At 49.3% G+C, this 21,751-nt stretch overlaps 1 protein-coding gene across 2 annotated transcripts; it reads right to left on the bottom strand.

The window, feature by feature from the left end:
- Nucleotides 1-1,994: 1,994 nt before the first annotated feature.
- STX5 (syntaxin 5) lies at nt 1,995-16,270 on the bottom strand. Of its 2 annotated transcripts, XM_061605577.1 has the most exons (12): nt 16,085-16,270; nt 15,678-15,796; nt 12,020-12,236; nt 10,322-10,392; nt 9,080-9,135; nt 8,426-8,496; nt 8,032-8,148; nt 7,244-7,300; nt 6,353-6,434; nt 5,688-5,788; nt 4,488-4,609; nt 1,995-4,097 (listed from the first exon to the last, which is right to left on the bottom strand). In XM_061605577.1, exons 3-12 carry the CDS (start codon nt 12,215-12,217, stop codon nt 3,938-3,940), a joined length of 1,035 nt encoding a protein of 344 aa, XP_061461561.1. In that variant the 5' UTR covers nt 12,218-12,236; nt 15,678-15,796; nt 16,085-16,270; the 3' UTR covers nt 1,995-3,937. The 2 variants fall into 2 exon arrangements, with proteins under 2 accessions (XP_061461561.1, XP_061461560.1); XM_061605576.1 differs by lacking the exon at nt 15,678-15,796.
- Nucleotides 16,271-21,751: the final 5,481 nt, after the last annotated feature.

Genomic DNA, 21,751 nt, shown 5'->3' with positions numbered 1-21,751 from the left:
CGGCTTTACGACCATAGAGGTGCCTTTCCGCACTCCGGGGCCCAACTTTCGGTTCAGTTAAAAAAATGACGTGTTTCCTTCCTCTCTCTGGGAGACGCTCGTCATAGAGCTGGAGAAATCTCTTAGGCTTTCGCGTAGCTGTGATTAGTCGGCAGCTGCCAAACAAAATCTAGAAACTATATTGCAAATACAATATCTTATCCCCATGTTGCAGGCTAGCGGGGGGCTGTGGTTGGGAGGGAGCCGCTTAGGACACCCCTGCCGTGTCGTTCAGGGTCAGGACGAAGACAGATCGGGATTTACCTATAGATCTCTGGGGGGTTTGTTGGTTTATGAGTTATTTATTAGTTAAGACAAATCTCACCTTTCCTCCAATATGGCTTACTGAAAACAAAAACAAAACAAGGTTGTGTAGGCATCATGTATTTAAAGCACATGCTTTCCCCCAATGAATCCTGGGAATTGTAGCTCTGTGAGGGGTAAACTAGCTCCCAGGATTCTTGTGTGGGGGGGGTGCGCACAATGTGCTTTAAATGTATGGTGCATACGCAGCCTAAGACATGATGTATAAAAAAGAAATACAAATAAAGCCACTATAAAATAACTCTTAGAATTCTGTAAGGTACAGAGCAAACAGCGGACTAGCAGATTAATAAGGTAGAAGAGTAAGAACACTTCAGCACCAGGGCACCTGTGTCCCTCCAGAAGCTGCTGAACCACATTATCCCTGACTGCTGGCTATCCTGGCTAGGTCTGCTGGGAGATACAGTTCAGCAACATCCGGAGGGTCCCCAGCCCTACTTCAACCGAATACCTGGGTGGGGGGAAAAAGGTTTTGTTTCTTAAAACTATCCACTGTGGGACCTGACTATTTCCCCCTGGAGAGTCAGAGGGGCCACTCTGAAAAATGTCCTGTCCCATGTAATCACTCTCATAGATCGTGTTGGGGCACCACCATAAGCAAGGCCTGTCAGGCTGACCTCAGTGCATGAGGTAGACCATACATAAGGAATAGCCAACATGGTGCCCTCCAGATTGTTTGAACTCCCATCAGCCCCAGCAAGCATGACCAAGGATAGAGGATTATGGGACTTGTAGTCCAAAACCTCTTGAGTGCACCATGTTAGCTCCCCGGTATACAGAGGCGTTCTTTTCAGTACCTGGGTCCCAGTGCTTTCTATGCCCTGTATCAGGTCTGGGGTATCTGTGGCCCTCCAGATGATGTGACTCCAACTCCACCGTCATTGGCTATTGGCCGTGCTGGCTGGGCCTGAATGAAACAGTACTACTAAGGCAATCAAAATCGAAATTGCAAAGAGGCCCCATCTGCATGACACTTTTAAAGCAGTGTCATACCCCTTTAAACAGTCAAGGCTTCCCCACAAAGAATCTTAGGAATTCTAGTTTGTTACGGGTGTTGAGAGTGTTTAGGAGACCCCCAATTCCCCTCACAGGGCTACAGTTCCCAGAGTGGTTTAACAATCAATCTCTCTTCTCAAGGAACTCTGGCAATTATAGGTCTCCTAACCACTCTCAGCACTCTTAAGAAACTACAGTTCCCAGGATTCTTTGGGGGAAGCCATGACTGTTTAAAGGGGTATGATGGTGCTTTAAATGTATGGCATAAATGCAGCTTAAGAGTTTGTTTTCTGTTTTAAAAAAGTTTGCTTTTTGGGAGCTCTTGGACGGAAGAATCACGGGGAAACCATCGACCTGACAACATTATGTAGATATCTCATGAGTGACAACTATATCCTATATATTTACTCAAAAACAAATCCTGTTGAGTTCAATACAGCTTACTCCGAGGTAAGTGTGTTGAAGATTACTGCCTGAGTGAGTGAACAAAGACTGCCAATTCCACCCCAAGTCCAGCAAAGATGCTGTGATAGTGTACTAGCTGGGGCTGATGGGAGTAGTAGTCCAACACCCCTGGGGGGCACTTGCAGTCCAGGCTGTTGTACAAGAGACAAAATGGGCAGAGATAATATATATACATTTTTAAAGTAAAGCTTTTTTTTTAATAGCTTTCAAAGCACAGGCAAGAACCGGTGCTACTCTTTCTTCCAGGTCACGGGGTTCCACCACCACCACCCACTCACCACCCGTATCGGTTAAATGAAGGTTAAGCAGCTTCCCCACCCCTTCACCTGAAAGAGTGTGCACGCGCACATACACATTCTTGTGGAGGGGAAGGAGTAACTGTCAGCGGGATGTTAAGGCGACTGTAACTAGGGGAGCAAAATCCCACTACCTAGAAAAGGAGGTGGTGTCAGGTGTGGGGTGACCTCAAAGGGGGGGAATGTTTCTGCTCAGCCACCATAACCAGGCCTGGGGTGTGTGTAAAATGGCCTTAGCATAGACTATTAACAAAAAGGAAAGGGGGGTGGAAGAGATTAGAGCAGATGTGGGGAACCTTTGGCCCTCCAGTTGCTGCTGAACTACAACTCCCATCAGCCCTGTGCATTGGCCATGGTTGCCAGGGCTTATGGGAGGTGTAGTTTAGCAATATCTGGAGGGCCAAAGGTTCCCCACACCTGCATTAGAGCTTAATAGTTCTATTGATATCATTTAGTTTATAAAAATTAGTAGGTTGGGGTAGCAAGAACACTTTCCCCACTTTTGGGGGGAGGAGAGGAGGGAACAGAGACAGTATGGAGCCTGAACTGCTCAAGAAGTTGAAGAGGCACTAGAACAGGGCTGGGTAACCTACTGTCCTCATGTTGCTGAACTACAACTCCCATCAGCCCTAGCTAGAATGACCAATGGACAAGGATGATGGGAATTGCAGCTCAACAACACCTAGAGGGCCACAGATGCTCCCCAGCCCTGCAGTAGAGGACAAATCTGTTTTGCCAGGGTAGATGGAGTGCAATTACAGAGCCTGGCAACTAACAGGTGCTTTGATGTCTCCACCCAGGCATCCAGACAGCAGCCCCAAGCCCTGCTAACTTCCATGAACCAGGAGGATTAAAGCAATGGTAAAATATACTTGTCTGTGTACTTCAGCCCCAGTGAGAAAGGCAGAATGGACACCTTTAGCTTTCCAGATGTTGGTGAACTACAACTCCCATCAGCCCCCAAGCCAATGACTAGGGATGATGGGAGTTGTGGTACACACCTGGGGGGTGAACGGTTCCCCACACCTGTCCTACAGGGAGATAGAGGGGAAGTTTTGAGGCGGAAGAGCCACACTTTCATCAGCCTCTCTATCAAGAATGGCAGACTCACTTCAGGGAGGCAACCACCAAGCTTCCTGGCATAGAGAAGCTTTCTACGTGTACAGCAGCAAGAGAGAGAAACTTAAATATGCAAAACTGAAGGGCTGGCGTGTGGGTGGGGAGAGAAAAGAAACCCCTCTTCGTCCCCTAGCCCTCCAAAACAAGCAAAAGGCCCAGGCCTGGGGCACCCTTGTGATCTTATACGCACAGCAAGAGGGAGACGGAGCAGATGTCATGTGCTGGAAAGTTGACACCTTACACCGATGTATCATTAATATTTTTTAAAAGGAGAGGAGTAGGAGTTCTATGAGAGTTTGTTTTTTAGTCCCAAAGGCTACGGCAAATATATAGAACAGAGAAAGTGAAGATACGCAAGATCCTGGTCCCGTTACACATGTGCACAGAGACACACCAACCGGATCGTGCCCCATTTGGGGAAGGTGGGGTGGGGGGAGTTGGGGCAGAGCCCTTCACAGCGTAGTCCAAATGCTATTGCACTCCAGTCGGGATGGCCCCACCCTGCGACAAGAGCCGCAGCAAAATACCCAAACAGTCACAGATGAGCGAGGACGGGCTACCTCGGGGCCAGGCACAGGGCGGGCGGCAGCAACTGCCCTGGGGCTGGCTACAGAGAGAACGGAAGAGTCCAGCATCTGACGCGGCTCTTGAGGAAGGAGAGGAGGAGGAGGAGATGGGCGCCTGAGCCGCCTCCGCCATCAGGCCAGGAACACCACAAAGATGATGAAGAAGACAATCAGGATAAGGAAGATTTTCACCATGAGCCACCGGTTGGAGGTGACGGACTGGAAATACTTGAGGATCTCCGTGTGCGCGCCATCAACGTTAAGCTGAGCATCTTCCACATTGGCATCAATTCTGTAGGATTGGGAAAAGGGAAAAGCGACAGGTGAAGCCCACGGGAGGACACTTCTACCCTTTTGCATACACGTAGGGAACTCTTTGCCCTGCGGCTGGTGCTGAACTGCAACTCCCACCAGCCCGGCAAGAATGGCCAGGGATGATGGGAACTGTAGTTCAGCAATATCTGAAGGGCCAAAGGTTCCCTGCATCTGCCACAGGCATCTTGTTCACCACTCTGAGAACTGGATGCTGAATTAGACAGGACTTCCCCTTGATCCAGAGGGGCTCTTCTTACACCTTCATCACAAGCCTTCTCTCGCACAACCACTGCACTGCACTCCACCGGCTGCTTTGCAAGGAACACAACAAAGAGAGCTGGTCTCCACTGGCCTTTGCGTCCCCTACCTCTGGATGGTCTCCTCTTGTTCCTTAACCATGTGCGCCAGCTGCTGAAATATGGAGCCCAGCTCTACAATAGTAGACTCGATATTCTGCATGGTGGTCGCTCGGCTCTGGATGTACGAATCCTACAAAAGAAGAAAGGGTGATGTTGGCATGCTTCCATGTAGGGGAACTCCAGAAGTCACCTTGTTTTTGCCAAAGCATGCCCTACACACTTCCTTGCTGCCAAGGCAGAACAGCAAGCTTTACATAATCCACAGATTTTAAAGACAGCCTCCTCCTGGAGACTTGGCCCAATAGCAAGCAAGCCATAAGGTGCTCAATACTGATGATGATGATGAACTGCATTCACCAACCTGGTGCTCTCAAGATGTTGGCCTACTTATTATATTTAAATACTCACACACTGCACTTTCATAAAATGCAGCAAGGCATTATACAGCATACAAATTACAATGAGGTCAATCAAAACATAAATAAGAGCATCAGTAAAAAAAAATGTCAATAAAGCTTTGGGGAAGGGGGGGTCACATAACTAGTTTGCATGCCAGAGTCTCCTTCGTTAATGAAATTAACCAGAGAAATCATTCCACCAACTAAAAAAGGGCCATGCACCGCCCCCCCTCATCCCCAGAATCAAGAAAGACCCATCAGTATGTCAATTCCTTCCGTGTCCGGTCGACTGTACTTGTGTTGTTCAACTCCAACTCCCATCAACCCCAACCAGCATGGCCAATAAGCCAGGGATGATGGGAGTTGTAATCCAGCAACATCTCAAGGGCCAAAGGTTTCCCCACACCTGTTCTGCATCCACCTTTGCTAACACGGTGCCCCCTCCAGCTGTTTTGGACTGCAAGCCACACCAGCCCCGGCCATGCTTGGTGCTTTAGCGTGAACAGAGCAGGGCGACGCAAGTAGCCGGCAGCTTTCACTCCGGAAAGGATCCCGTACGCAGACAGGATACAATCAGCAAGGCTGGAGGGGAAAGGGCAAAACCTCCTCTGCCCAGAAGGAACAGGAGAAGTTCCACCAGGGATGCGGTGTTGATTTGTGCTACTCCTTGTAGACAGTTGTTCTCGAACCCACAGCCCAATGATGAGAAGCTTTTTTAGAAAAAGAAAAGCAGCCACTCTTCCCCACTGCTCTGCCTCCCCAATGCCAGTACAAATTCCTGTAGTCCCACCCACTCCCATCCCAAGGTACCCGTTCATCGATGAGCTGCAACTGCTGGCTGGCCCGGTTGTCCATATCAATAGCCACATCGCCCGAGTGCCGAGGTTCGTCCTGAAGCATAGCGGAACCGCCTGTGGAATCAGGAGGGGACAGACAGTAGCTCAGAGGCAGAGCACCGGCCTTGCATGCAGAAGGCCCCACGTTTAATCCCCAATGGCGTCTCCAGGGAGGGCTGGGAGAGACTCCCTGCCTGAAACCCTTTAGAGCCGCTGCCAGTCAGTGTAGCCAGTACTGAACTAGATAGGCCGATGGTCTGACTCAGTATAAAGCAGCTTCCCATGTTCCTACCAGCCAGCAATGTCACAGCCGGCAGACTGATTCTGTTATCCACCCACCCTTCAGTTCCAGTTCGGGTGGAAGGATGCAGCATCTCCCCCTTCCCTCCTTCAAGGAGGGAAGAAACAGTTTGCTTCCGAATGCCACTTGCCAGAAACCAAAGGTGGGGAGAGTAGCTGTTGCGCTCCGGTCCTGCTTGTGGGCTTCCCTTGGGGGCATCCGGTTGGCCACCGTGAGAACAGGATGCTGGCCTAGATGGGCCACTGGCCTGACCCAGCAGGCTCCGCTTTATGTTCATGGGACACCGGCACCACCTCCCCGTTGCTACAGGTGCCAGCGGATGCCACACTCCAACTCACCGAGGCTGCTTGCAGAGAGGGGCATGGAGGACATCGGGGCTTGGGAAAACTGTTCTCGCCGAGTCTTCTGTTGTTTAAGGTTCTGGGAAAGGAAGTCTGGAGAGTCAAGGGCAGCCAGGCCGGTGGTTCTTCACACGCAAGGAAGGTCTCTCCTTACAGAGGTGCGGACAGGCGCCCAAAAGGCCCAAGCTGCTCTTCAAGGCTCCCCATAGACTAAAATGTCTCATTCTCCGGGTGCGTCCTCACAACAAGGCAACACACACCATCACCATCTCATCCTTCACATCAGGGGTGAGGCAATGTTTTGAGCTAGAGGGCTGCATTCCCTTATGGACAGCCTTCCAGGGGCCACGTGTTACTGTCGAGAGGGCCGGCAGCAAAAGTGGGAAGAGCAACAAACGTGCATTTGACCTCTGTGCAATAGGCTAGTTTCTATGCACACGCGCACATCCCTTCTGTCCTCCATCCAGGCAAGCAGGACTCAGGGAAGAGGCAAAGCAGGGTTAATAATGGCTGTGGCCTCGGAGAGTCCGGGGGCCAGACAGCAAGGCCCTGGAGGCCCCCTGGCCTGAGGTTCCCCCCTCCCTAGTTTGCATCTGTGGGCAGTGACAGTGATCCATGGGGTGGTACAGTTTCCCCAAACTTTTCAGGTCCTCTCAAGGGAGCCTGATGCTGTTGTTCCTGTTTCAATTTTTAGCCCGCCTTTCTCCAATTGGAAACAAAGGTGCAAACAATATACAGCTGCAAATCCGGGCCATCTGTGTACGTTTTGTCTTTGACTGGATTGCCATCGAGCTGCCTTACGCTGTATGAAGCTGAGGTGGCCATTTCCTTGCCCCACAGAGGCTCATTTTAGCAAAGTTTCAGAAGGACGGCTTACGAGCCACTTACCTCTGTCCGCACTTCCAGAACAGACTTGAAGTCGTTGGACATGGAGGCTAGCTTGGACTGGGGAAAAAAGAGGGAAAGAAGAGTGAGGAAGCCACGATCTGATATTTCTGCCACCCTCTGTGGCCAGAGAAACATATCCTATACCCTGTCACTTCTGCCACTCCCATGCTAAGCAGCTATAGGGAGGACGGGGGTTAAAACATCCAGATGAGGAGGCAGAAGACTACAACAGCCTTCCCCAACCAGCTGGGGCTGATGGGAGCTGTGGTCCAAAACATCTGCAGGGCCCAGGATGGGGAAGGCCATCCGAGAAGCAGGGATGTGTCTATGCTGCCTCTCAAAATTCTGCATCAGAAAATACAGTAGGGCCCTGCTTCTCGGCATTTTTGAGTTACAATAGGGCCCACTCATACGGCGCTTGTTCCACTTATTCAGTGTTTTTCGGCATGATGCACTCTGAGAAGGGCGTCGGGCACCATTTTATTGTCGGTGTTCCGATTTTCGGCAATTTTTGCTTTTCGGCGTGGTCTGGAACCTAACCCGCCGTATGAGTGGGGCCCTACTGCAGCTGAATTCTGCAAGCTAAATAAATTTTCCATATTATGTTCCTAGCTGGCAAAATTCATTTTGTAGCTTGTGAGGTGATGGGGAGAAATACCAAAACCCTGTTCTCGGGGGGGGGGGGGGGACTGGCGAGGAAAACATCTATATCATTTTGGAGACTTTAAGGCCTTCCTCACACCGTTTCAGAGTTTTAGTTTTCCAGCTCTCTCTGCCCCTGGCCTGACCTGCAGTGACACCACCACGGTGTTCGAGTGAGTTTGCATGTGCCTCCCGCTCTGGCTGCCTTTCGCCTTGACAAACTCCTGCAACTGTGCAATCTGTTTGTTCAGGCTGTTGATGTCCTGGTGAGAGAGAGAGAGAGAGAGAGAGAAGAACTGTCTGAAGGAGGGAAAGCAGCATTGCCAAGAAGTGCTAGATCAGGAGACCATCCCTTTAAGACAGCTTGGAGGCTGAAGCCAAGAAGCCTTCCACAGTGGCGCCTCCCACCTTCCCTGCCCTTCGCCCGATTTCCTTCCCCACTTGCTCCGAGTTCAAACTTGGATCCTGCTGTTTGATACAGATGAAAAAGGAGAGAAGACGGACAAAGGAGGAACACAACAGAGAAGACTTCTGCCTCACCTGCTTGATGATGTAAGTCAGCTCTTCGATCTCCACCGCCTTGTCATCAAACAGGGATTTCCGCTTGGCCACTGAAGATACAGAATGGGGTAACCATTTACCCAGTGGCGAGAAGCCTTTCTCAGCTGAGGGCCACATTTGCTTCTGGGCAACCTTCCGAGGGCCACATGCCCATAGGTGGGTGGGACCAGATGCAAAAGTGTGCGGAGCAATGAATGTAATTTTTACCTTTGTACAGGAAGCTAGTTTCTACACACACCATCTAGGCAAGCAAAAGGCATTGACAGAGTCTCAAGGGCCAAACAGAGAGCTCTGGAGGGCCGCATCTAGTCCTTGGCCCTTAGGTTTCCCCACTCCTGTATTAACTTCAGCCCCTATCCTCACTAGCCAAGTCTTTCACTTGTGACCTTCGTACTAAGACTAGAAACTCCCCAAGACAGGGCAAGCTGAGGCGTGTCAGTTGGACAACTCTGTTTTCAACCCAGCTCCCTGTCCCCATCCAAGCACATCATCCACGGTCAGCCATATGTATACCGCCTCCCCATCCTAACACCTCCCCAGCTTTTCATTGGCATCAAGCGACAAGTCAAATTTCAGCCAGCAACAAATTTCAATTCCCCCTCCCCATGTCCTCCACCTCATCCAAATACTCACAGATTGTTAACTTCTCCAGCTTGGCAAAAGTGTTGCTGAGGTCCTTCCCAATGCGCCTGAGAATCACAAGGAAGCAAAATCAAGCACACCACTAGTAATATTTAAGAAGCCGCCCTCAGTTGCCTCTCCTAATGTTTTGTTCTATCATCAGAGCTGTGGATGCTCAAGTTCCATGGAGCTAACAAATTTGACAACTTTTTTTTCTCACCTCTGCTAATCAGTGGCATTATGGAGGGCATTGGACCCCTGTCCTGTGAGCCTTGACATTCAAGAATTTGAGAAAGGGGGGGGACACTCAGAAGGCCAATGCAAGTTTGCCTGTTTGGGATGAAATCACCCAAGTCAGATTTCGGACTTAGCATTGTGTTGATGCAGAATTCCAGAGCTGTCCTCCTTGCTATAATGAAGATAATATAGATTCATCTTTTGTGGGGGTTCAGACACAGTGTGTTCTGGTGTTAGGCCTGATTTACCTGGAACCAGGAGCAAAACCAGGGCCACTGGACAAACATTATTTTTCTTTATTACATTTTTATCCTGCCCTTCCCTCAATGAGTTCAGGAAAGCATATATCATCCTTCCCTCACCCACTATATCCCTACAACAACCCTGTGAGGTCGGTTATGCCAAGAGCGACTGGCCCAAAAATAATCTAGGCAGCTTCATGGCTAAACAGACATCTGAGCCCCAGTTTCCTTGATCCTAATCGGACACTAACCTCTACACTAGACGGCAACAATTCAAACCAGGATACTAACACTAAATTCTCCTGGTGTGAGGAACCACATGACCTCTAAGAGCCTATGCCATCCCCTGCTTGATTGTTCTAAGATCTGTTGTGTTTCTTTCATCTGAACTACTTGAGCAAAGCCTCTAGAGCAGGTCTGGGGTACATTTGGTCCTCCAGATGTTGCTGAACTACAACTCTCATCATCCCCAACCACTGGTCACGCTGGCTAGGGCTGATGGGAGTTGTCGTTCAGCAAATCTGAAGGGCCATAGGCTCCCCAGCTGGCCCTGCTATAGACTCTCCCGCCATGTTTCCATCCTGCCTGCCTGCATTCCTCTCTGCTTCAGATACCTGCATTTCACCAGGCATGTGGGCTGCACTTTGCCAGGCTGTGGGCTCGGGCTCTCCACACCACACAGGGAACACCTACCACATGCAGGGGAAAAGCCTTGCAGTGCTACATTCCCAATAAGCCCCCAGAATGTCTCCATAAAGCTAATGGATTCACTCACTTGGCCATGACAGTGAATTCACTTCTTTGCTGAATGGCACTTGGCACTGGCCTGTTTAGCTGAAGCCCATTCTGAAAAACAAGAAGATGAGAGACCATTGCTCCGGGTTAAGACACAGAACTTGCAGGACTGTCTTACTCCCTATGTGCCCCCCTGAGTACTTCGATCTGCAGAACAGGCACTGTTACAGGCACCGCATAATACCTGTTCTGCACTTATAAGAAATGGTTCTTTTAATGTGGATTTCACTGTATTCTTTTCGGTGCCTATCCAGACTCATAGATGTTGATGTGTTTTAATCTTTTTAGTCTGCCGCTGTTTTAATTGTTTTAAAAATGTTTTAATTACTTATTTTTAACTGTTTTATCGATAATTTCAATGTATTTTGTAAACAGCTTAGAGGTTTTTTACAATCAAGCGGTATATAAATTTTGCTAAATAAAATAAATAACATGAACAAAAAAAAATGAAAGAAGTAGTCACTCAAGAGGCACTTCTCTTTTTGCTGGTCCAACCTCTCCTGGGTGGAAGAATTTCTCCTTGCATCAGGCAGAAGACCAGCCACCCTTCACTCCCTGTCCCCTCAACCGACAGCCCTGGCATCACACAATGGCCTAGTACAAAAAGATGCACCTTTACTCCTGGGGGATCTTCAGCCCCATCTAAAACTTACCACTTAACATTTATTTATATAAAAAAACATTTACTGCATTGCTCTGAATATAGGCAGCCCTTTTCCCTTCAAATCTGGCTTGCATAAAACCTGAGTGTGGCCTATATTTGGGGGGTGGTGTATATTCAGACCAAAGTGGTATAAATCATCAACATTTCTTTCTTTATTAAAGTGTTTATCTTAATATGATTGTAGAAAACTCAGTTTCACAGATGTTAAAATATAAACATCCATAATCCCATTTAAAACATTGAACTATAATCATCCAGATTTAAAATATGCACTAAAACAATCCCATTATCCTGTTATCAAGCCGTCTCTCAAGGCGGTGTGTAAATTCAGGCACAGGGCATATTTCAGCTGTTTCTGTGGCTTGACTTACAAGGCTCTCCATCAGGCAAACAGAAAGGACAGAGAGATGACTTGCCAATGTGCACTTCACACCCTGGTAACCTCCAGAATGGATTATTGCAATGTGCTGTACATGGGGCTGTCCCTGTAAACAACTTGGAAACTGCAACGGGTCCAAAATGCAGCAGCCATTGGGGTTCCATTTAGAACTTGCACGGCCCTTGTTTTAAAACAGCTGCACTGGTTGCCAGTTCGTTTCCAGGTGCAACTCAAGGTGCTCATGTTAGTAAATGATTTAGGCCCCCAATATCTGAAAGACTGCTTCCTTCGTTATAGAGCCTCTTGGGTATTAAGATCAGCAGAGGGGAGCTTCCACTGCCCACAGAAGTTTGGGGTGGGAGGTGGCGGCCCAGGAGAGGGCGCTGTTTTTTCAATATTTCATTTTAAATTGTTGTAACCCACCAGGGGACCTTATAGTGAAGGGCAGGTAAGAAAACATAATCATAATAACGGAAGTCCTCTGCACTGGAGCAAAAAGTAAAGACTGGCCAAAGCAGCTGCATCACACAGAGTATTATTATTGATGATGATGAAAGTTTTCTGCACTGGACCAAATCGTTAGGTACCAGTCCGATCTGCTGCATCCCACGCAGCCTTCCTCAAGTGGCACTCACCTGTCGGCTTTGCAAGGACTTGCAGGCGGAGAGAAACTCCTGGGTGCGATCCTGGCACGACATGGTGTCCTGCGGAGGCGGCCCGACCGGGGCTGCGCCAGGGGTGGCAGCAAGCGGGGACAGAACTTGGGTCTGGGAAGGTCCCAGGTAAACGCCCTGCTCTGTGTTTCTAGAGCCGTGGCGCCTCCTTGTATTCATGGAGGCTCATAACCTGGTGCTTTGGGGAAAAGGAAAAAAAAGAGGGGAAGAGCCATCAGCGCCCAACAATGTAGCCACCAAACTCCAACTGTGCTCTCAGATCACCCCCAGAGGGGCTGTTCTCGCCCCCCCGTCCCCTTGCTGTAAATACACTTAAATCAGTGATGGGGACTCTGTGTGGCTCTTCAGATGTTGCTGGCCTCCAAATCCCATCAGCCCCAACCAGCATGCCCAGTGATGACGATTTATTTATTGATTACATTTATGTCTCACCTGTCCTCCAAGGCACTCAAGATGGTGAACAAGTTTCTCCCCTCCCCATTTTATCTTCACAACAACCCTGTGAGGTAGCTTAGGCTAAGAGATAATGACAGGCCCCCAAGGTCACCCAGTGAGCTTCATGGCAGAATGGGGATTTCATAGAATCATAGAATAGTAGAGTTGGAAGGGGCCTAACAAGGCCATCCAGTCCAACCCCCTGCTCAATGCAGGAATCCAAATCTAAGCATTCCCGACAGATGGCTGTCCAGCTGCCTCTTGAAGGCCTCCAGTGTCGGAGAGCCCACTACCTCTCTAGGTAATTGATTCCATTGTCATATGGCTCTAACAGTTAGGAAGTTTTTACTGATTTGAACCCTGGTCTCCCAGGTCAGTCTGACCCTCAAACCATTTTGCCACACTGGCTTTCCCTAATCTCCCTGATGGGAGTTGTAGTTCAATGACACCTAGAGCAGTGGTTCCTAAACTGCCCCCACCCATGGACCACTTGAAAATTGTGGAGTGTCTTGGTGAATCACTTCCCCCATTTTTTTTTTGCCTATTGTAGCAATTGTAATGCATTGTACTGTACGCTTATGATTTGTACAAACACTCCATGGAGGACCTGAATGAAGGTCGTGGACCACTAGTGATCCATGGGCCACAGTTTGGGAACTTCTGATCTAGGGGGTTGTAGATTTCCTCATCCCCAGCTTAAACCGAGAACCCTTTCCGGTACTGGCTTTAAGAACACACCAGTGCTGGCCCAAGACCTGCTGTTGGACTACAACTCCTATCATTCCTGAACACTGGCTATGGCGGCTGGGAATGATGGGAATTGGAGGCCCACAAAGATACCAGGGCAGTAGGCAGCAGGTGTAAACAAACTAATCAAGCCCAAAGCAAAATATAACAAATCATCATGAATATATAAAAGCAGCCACAGGATGAATCCAACAGTTTTACTCAGAGTAGACCCAGTGATTTTGTTTTTTGGTATAATATACAGAAAAATAAACAAGGAAAGCTACAGGCAAAAATAATGGACTAAAGTTAGTCACATCCATTTTCAACAGGACTACTCTGAGTAAGACTAACATATAAAACCCCTTGTATTTAAGCAATAGCCTGGTAGCCATAGGAGACCAGAAAATCCATGCAGGTGAGCGAGCAAGCAGCCTGCCAGAGGAGGATCTCTGCATTCCTCCTCAGTTAGCCTGCTCAGCCCATTCCTCAGCTTTACCGCTCCTCTGCCAGCGTGCTTGGCAGAAGGCATTTTTCTTTTTTTACTAGTCTCCTAAGAAACTAGTACTGTGTGTTTATATGCTGGCCAAGGGGGAGGAAGACTTGCCTTACACTGTATAGACACATGAGCTATTAGCTTCTTAGCAGGCTAGTAAAAAAAAAAAGCATGCTGGCTGTACCTTCTGTAGGCGCATATGCAAAACTGGTATAACAGCAACTGAAAGTAGCAGAGTGGACTGCGATTCCCACCTGGGGCCAGCCCAAGATGCTTTGCTACCTGAGGCCAAGGGCAAGATGCCCCCCTCTCTAATTCCATATATAGAAGCCAACCAGATCTGGTGACAGGACAGCATTCTCCAGTGCACTTGAGGCCAAGAGGCTTACTTATGGGGTGAAGGGTAGGGCACAAGGCACATGCAGCTCTGTCCTCAAGACCTCACCATAGCTCCACACTCCCAGTGCCTGCCACCTGAATCAGCTGCCTCCCTCAGTTCAATGGCAAAGCCAGCCCTGCTCCCACCGTCCCTGACCATTGGCCCTGCTTGCTGGGGCTGATGGGAGTTGGAAGCTACCCCACCCCCAATCCCTGCTTAACATCAACATATAATGCAACTACATTTGGAATACCATGCACAGTTCCGGTGGTCCAAACTCAAACACAAGATAAGTGACTAGGAAAAGGTATAGAATAAAGCAACTCAAATGCTCAAGGGGTTGGGTCACCTTTTCTAAAATGAAAAGATAAGTCATTTGTTTAGAAGAAAAAACTGCAGGTGACAGGGCAGAAAGAATAGATACTATAGCAGCTTATAGTATTATAAATAGACTAAGAAAAAGTGGAGAGCGAGAAATTGTTTCCCCTTCTCTAGAACCCAGGGTCAGCAGGGTTAGAAAATACATACCATTAAGGAAATTTCATGCAATAAATAATCAACTTAATCAAACTCGCCGCCACACATGCAGTGAAGAGGCCAGTTGCTAAAATAGTTTTTTAAAACCATTAGAAAGCCAGCCTTGGAAACACAAGCTAAAACTTGTAGTCTACCAGGATCCTGTCCCTCTCGTTTTCAGTGTGATCCTACTTGGAAGTAAGTCCCACTGTGTTCAATGGGACGTACTCTCACAGGGAAGGACAACAACTCTAACCTGGAGATGAGAGGAGGGCAGACAGCATCCTGCAGTTGTGTCAGGGTTTCAGAAGGCCTCAGAGCAACTGTGAGACTGTCCCCAGCCCCTCCAGCCCTAAACTTTGAGCAGCTCTGGCTCAGAGACTCTCTCCCAATAGCTGTTTCCAGCCGTTCCCTCCCAAGCAAGAGGGGAAAGCCTGCAGTATATTTGGGCCCTTAGCAGCAAAGATGCTCTAAAAGCTTCTGCCAACCCTTGCCCGGACAACCAGCTTCAACCCTCCCCTCCTGCTTACAGCAAGACACTTCCCTGTAGTTGCATTGCACTCTCCAAAGCAAAATGAACCTGCAGAGGTGGGGGAAGAGAGGAAAGCAGGGGTCCCCTTATCACCCTCAGAAACAGCTGATGAATCACTTGCCATGGCGAAGGAAACTGTGGACCACACACAAAGTGAAACCGCAACTCAAGCTAAAACACAAAGGAACATGGGAAGCTGCCTTATACAGAGCATTGGTCTATCTAGCTCAGTACTGTCAACACTGACTGGCAGCCGCTCTCCAGGGTTTCAGGCAGGAGGAAGTCCCAGTCTGACCTGGAGATACTGGGGGCTGAACCCGGGACCTTCTGCATGCTTGGCAAAGCCCTACCACTGCACTACGATCTTTTTTTGTGTGCGTTGTGGGTGCACTAACACACACATCCAAGATGTGAAAGGTTGTGAACCACAACCTGTGGAAGAGGAAAGTGGAAGGTTGGAAGGGAGAGAAGGAAAAAGAGCTTAAATTACTATCTGTAAGGGAAGGAGGGAATAAGGGCCATAGGGACAGAGCACCTGCTTTGCCTACAGGAGATCCCTGGTTCATTCCCCGGCATCTCCAGGTTGCTGCCAGTCCGTGCAGGCAATAATGGGCTAGAAGGACGCAATGGTCTGACTGAGCGTAAGGCAGCTTCCTATGACACACGAGAGAAAGGATATGGAATATTAACGGCGAGGCAGGGAGTTGGGAAGGGACGCAAAAGGGGAGGGGCTGGAGACCCTAATCTGGGGGAAAGGGGGACACATTTCACGGTGACACACAAAGGGAGAAAGGGCTTCGACCGCTGTCTGCGGGGAAGATGACGTGGGGAGGGGGGGATCTCTTTGAAGCGGGAGGGGCGGCCGTGAGGGGGAACTTTTACGAAGGAGCACCGCGCACGACAAGAGTGGGGGGCTGTATGAGACGCGGACACCTGACTCACCCGGCCTCGCGGACCCGAATCTGGCTCTAGGCGCCGCGCGGCGACTCAGTTCCGAACACCGGCCCCCGGATGGAACGGCCAAACAAGCCGAAAGGAGGGCGGATCGCCGACGTCACTGCCACGTACCCCTCAGCAGCATGCATCATACGCACGGCTCTGAGAGAAACGTCATTTAGCCACGCCTCTTCCTTCTCCTCCGCATGCATCCCCCCCTCAGGCGACGTAGCTTTTTGAAGTGATCGCTCTTTCGCTTGACGTTGCGGTTGGAGAAGGCGGGGCCCTAGAGGCGTGGCTTTGTTGCTAGGCGACAAAAACGGGAACTTAAGAGGGGGCTACGCGACTAAGAGCAAGTGGAGCCTAGGGACCTAAATAAGAAAGTTCTGTTGAACTTAGTGGGGCTTCCTCCTTAGTAAACATGCATAGGATTGGGCGGTAATTTAAGTTGCCAAACTGTGTTTTTTTTTAATTAGTAGTGTAACAGGTAGAAATTCCACCAGGGAAGCTTTTCCTGGCCTGCAGCAGCTGCTCCTGCTGAATATCCACCTGCCACACACACACACACAGACACACACATACAAAAACAGACCTGGCACCAATTATTTATTTAGGGCAGTGGTTCCCAAATCCCCCCCTCCCACAGACCCCTTGAATATTGCTGAAGGTCTGCGTGGACCACTTTATTTATTATTTATTTATTTAGTTTAATTTATATACCGCCCTAAGCCCGAAGGCTCTCTGGGCGGTGTACAAAAAGATAAAAACAAGCACAATATATAAATACAATAAATAATAACAAACAAACAAACAAACAATAACGAACCAAACAACATCCAAAATACGGAAATGCTGTTTAAAATACACTTTAAAATGCCTGGGAGTATAAAAAGGTTTTCACCTGGCGCCGAAAAGATAGTAGCGTCGGCGCCAGGCGCACCTCATCAGGGAGACTGTTCCACAGTTCGGGGGCCACTACTGAAAAGGCCCTGGTTCTAGTCATCACCCTCCGAGCCTCTCGATGGGATGGTACTCGGAGGAGGGCCTTAGATGTTGAGCGTAGTGTACGGGTAGGTTCATATTGGGAGAGGCGTTCCACCAGGTATTGCGGTCCCATGCCGTGTAGGGCTTTATAGGTCAAAACCAGCACTTTGAATCTAGCCCGGAAACAAATAGGAAGCCAGGGCAGACGGGCCAGAACAGGTGTTATATGAGCGGACCTTCTGGTCCGCGTCAACAATCTGGCCGCTGCATTCTGGACTAGCTGTAGTTTCCGAACAGTCTTCAAGGGCAGCCCCACGTAGAGCGCATTGCAGTAGTCCAATCTAGAAGTTACCAGAGCATGAACAACTGCAGCGAGGTCGTCACTGTCCAGATAGGGACGTAGCTGGGCTACCAATCGAAGATGGTAAAAAGCATTCCGTGCCACCGAGGCCACCTGGGCCTCAAGAGACAGGGAAGGATCGAAAAGAACTCCCAAGCTAACCCCATCAAGAACAGGATGAACATCCACCATCTGAGCAGAGAAGGCACTCACCAACAGCGTCTCAGTCTTGTCTGGATTGAGCTTCAGTCTGTTAGCTCCCATCCAGTCCATTATCGCAGTCAGGCAACGGTTTAGCACGTTAACAGCCTCACCTGAGGAGGATGAAAAGGAGAAATAGAGCTGCGTGTCATCAGCGTACTGATGACAACGCAGCCCAAAACTCCTGATGACCGCACCCAGCGGCTTCATGTAGATGTTGAAAAGCATGGGGGACAGTACCGATCCCTGCGGGACTCCACAATGGAGAGTCCAGGGTATCGAGCAATGTTCCCCAAGCACTACCTTCTGGTGGCGACCCACCAAGTAGGAGCGGAGCCACTGCCAAGCAGTACCTCCAACTCCCAGATCAGCGAGTCTCCCCAGAAGGATACCATGGTCGATGGTATCAAAAGCCGCTGAGAGATCAAGGAGAATCAACAGAGTCACACTCCCCCTGTCCCTCTCCCGACAAAGGTCATCGTATAGGGCGACCAAGGCTGTTTCGGTGCCAAAACCGAATGTTTCTTCTGCCTGTTGTAGCAACTGCAAAGAGCTGTGCTACATGCCATAGGATTTTTAATTGTATTTTTACTGCTTTGTTATTTCTCATATATTGTATTTTGTTGCATTACAGTTCGAATCGCATTCCACAGAATTCAGCGTGCTGTAATGGTTAGAGTGTCGGACTGGGACCTGGGAGACCAGGGTTCAAATCTCCGCTTTGCCATGAAGCTCACTGAGTGACCTTGGGCCAGTCACTGCCTCTCAGCCTTCAGTCTACAGGGTTGTTGTGAGGCTAAAATCAGGAGGGGGAGTATCATTTTTGGATGCCACCTTGAGCTCCTTGGAGGAAAGATGGGATATAAAAGTAATCATAATCGTAATTCTAATGGCAATACAACATAAGAAGTAACAGAAGCAATAAACATACAATTAAACCTCAGTATGAATGTTTCATGCCATGGATGTGTCTTATCCCATCTTCAGCTACAAATCCAGGCACGCAACGGACCACCTGAATGAAGCTCGCAGACCAGTTTGGAAACCCCTGATTTAGGGAATTTATATACCACCCAGTTATTGTGGTCCTTTGGACAGTTCACAAATTAATATTTAAAAGAGGAGGTCATCCTACCTGGAAATCATTGTGCTCTGATCTTCAGACTCTTTCCCCCAGTCCTACCTATGCAGGGTCTGCTTGTGGTTACTCAGAGGAGTAGCAGGGTAGGCACCGGTGGCCTGCTCAAAAATGTTCATTTTCTGCTACTACAGCACTTCCAGAACTAAACAACAAACCCTGGGGGGGAAAAAGACTCTGGAACTTGACATTGGTAAGGCCAGGCTGAAATCACGCCCTACAAAGAGGTCAACTTCTCCATGCTCTCTACTTCTAGCGTCCTGCACGAACCATTTCCCTTGAAATCCTTTGCTCTAAGGTCAGTGGTTTCCCAGTTTCCCCCCCACTTGAATATTGCTGATGGTCATGGTGGACCATTTGATGATTCTTCTGCCTGTCGTACCAATTGTAATGCACTATGCCCGGTGCTGGATGTCAGCAGACTGGAGAGCTCCTTGAAAGTTTGGACCCAGAGTGGATTGACTCCCACTGACATTAGAGTCACCCGTCTCCACTGCCCAGATGGGATAAGAGAGCAACAGTGCCAGTGAGGAGCAGGGGCTGCCAGAGCTTGCTTCTTCGTGGCACAGTCTGGCAAGTAAACAAGTGATAGCAATGGTGTGGCAGTAAAGGAGGAGACCACAGGTACGGAACCTTTTTCTGCCCAAGGGCTGCATTTCCTTCTGGGCAACCTTTGGGAGGCCACATGCCAGTGGTGGGTGGAGTCAGAGGTGAGTGGGCAGAGCAAGTAATGTAACTGTTTTCCGGGCCCAATTCAAGGTGTTGGTATTAACCTTTAAAGCCCTATACGGTCTCGGCCCAGTTTATCTTACGGAGCGCCTTCAACGCCACCAATTATGCCGCCCGACAAGATCAGCCACACAAGGCCTTCTCTCAATCCCGCCGACAAAAACAGCCAGATTGGCGGGTACAAGAGAGAGGGCATTCTCAGTGGCGGCCCCCACCCTCTGGAACTCCCTCCCACAAGATCTCCGGCACGCCTCTTCCCTAAATGCATTCCGTAAAGCCTTAAAGACCTGGCTCTTTCAACAGGCCTTCGGGATCTCCGGGGAGGGTTAATTGCTAAGACTGAAATGCCTCCTGCCCTGTTTTAATATTGCTGCTGTATTGTTCTTATATTGTTTTTATATTGTATTATTGTATTTTATCTGATTGTGTTGCAACTGTTTTGTACGTCGCCTAGAGTGGCCTCTGGCCACATAGGCGACACAGGAATTAAATTTATATATATATTTATTTATTTATATTATAACTGTTGCACCCCAGGCAAAGGGGGAGTTAGATCAGGGAGAGGAGTGAGACGAGGACAAAGTTCCTGGGGACATTGGAGAAGGGGGGGCTCTGCCAGCCTGCAGACTTTCTTGGCCGGCACCCCCATCGAGGCAGGTCCAGCCCCGCCTGCGAGTTCCCTGCCTGAACTGTTGGGAAGCGACCCTTTGCGCATGCCAACCCCACCTGCACAGGAATCCCCGCCTGGCACGTCAAGCGCTGCCCCGCCAACCAGCTTCCTGAGCTCATGCTGTCGCCTAGCGAAGCCCCGCTGTCGGATGGGCCGTCAGAGGCTCGCCCCCCCCTCGTGAGGAGGTGCAAGAAGAGAGACTTTCAGAGGGTGGAACTTCCACGGAGCCGTCGTTTACATGCACTTCCCTACTTGAGCAGGTGCCCTCCCAGACTCTAGAGCTGAGTCAACTCTCCCCACATGCTGCAGAGACTGTTTAGGTAGGCTAGTTAGGGAAAGTAGTGAGTCAGGGTAGACAGGTTTATGAAGCGCACCGCTTTGGATGGAACCATCACCTTAATAAAACGAGAAACAGAACAAACCTCGCCTGGGTCTGGTTCCTTCATCTCTGGGCCAGACAGTACCCTTTGTACAGTTTCACACATGCACACCCCCCTTCTCTCAAGCAAGAGGCATTCTCAGAGCTGAATGCCTCCAACCAGGTAAAAAGGTTTAGGGTGTGAAGTAGCAGCAAGAGGTGTGGCCTCAGAAAAAGGGGTGTGGCCTCAGGAGAGCTGCAAGGCCCAATAGAGGGGCCTGGAGGACCGCATTTGGCCCTCGGCTTGAGGTTCCTCCACCCCTTACTCACTGAGGAAGAGAGGAGTCTTGAGGGTGTCTGGCCCAACATCCCCCTCCCCCACTTGCCCTGATGTGGTAGGAAATTTTGACTTTTTCCAATAGTCTGGCCATCAGAAAATCCTCTGGGAAGGGGGAGATTAAGAGATGGGCTTTTCTTTGCTGCACAGGCTGGTGTGCTCTGCTCACAAGTTATGCAAGCTGTTCAATTGTAATTAAGTACAGCAACCTAACAACTGTTGGAGTTCCTCACTTCCCATCATTGGTCCAGCCCTTTCTCTTTCAGAATATTCTAAAAATGGGCTTCTCTTATTTTGAGTAGCTGGGAATGTCACAGAAAGCCATGTGTGATAGTTAAAGTTTATTCCCGTTAGCTGTAAGACTGCCCTGATTTTGCAGCAAAGCTGTCATAGCCCCGCACCATCTTTTCTGTCCACGTTCTCTCGCTCCTCATCGAGTTCATCCCCATGGCTCAGGAAATGGAGGACTCCGGTTGAGGTTCTTCCAAGGTGGCCAGCTGGCTGGGGCCAGCCACTTCTGTTTCCGTAGTCCTCAAGGATTCACGCCGGGAATTGAAGACAGAAACACGTCTCCAAATCACATAGATCTTTGTGCTTTCAGAGGGAACTTTTAGATCACCTGCCGACTTCTTCACACTTCCCCGCTTCTCCTTGATGCTATGTTTTTTCTTTTTTTCCACTGCAATCAAAATGGCAAGATGATGTCATTGGAAGAGCCAGCTTTAGCCTTATGGCCACCATCAACCTCCGGAGGCCAACACATGGTATTATCGGACAAGGGCTGGAGACTCAGCAAGGCCCCACTGCCACTAGTGCCAGCCACTACCACTAACATTTCTGGGTGGCAGTGACTGCGGCTGCAACTCTTGCTTGCTCTGGGACAGCTGGTTCTGCGGCTGTGCTGCCTGTATACATA

This window comes from Rhineura floridana, chromosome 22 (genome assembly GCF_030035675.1).
Source record: "Rhineura floridana isolate rRhiFlo1 chromosome 22, rRhiFlo1.hap2, whole genome shotgun sequence".
NCBI lineage: Eukaryota > Metazoa > Chordata > Lepidosauria > Squamata > Rhineuridae > Rhineura > Rhineura floridana.
Note: the sequence above shows the minus strand (reverse complement) of the source record. Positions and strands in the feature narration are given on the sequence as shown.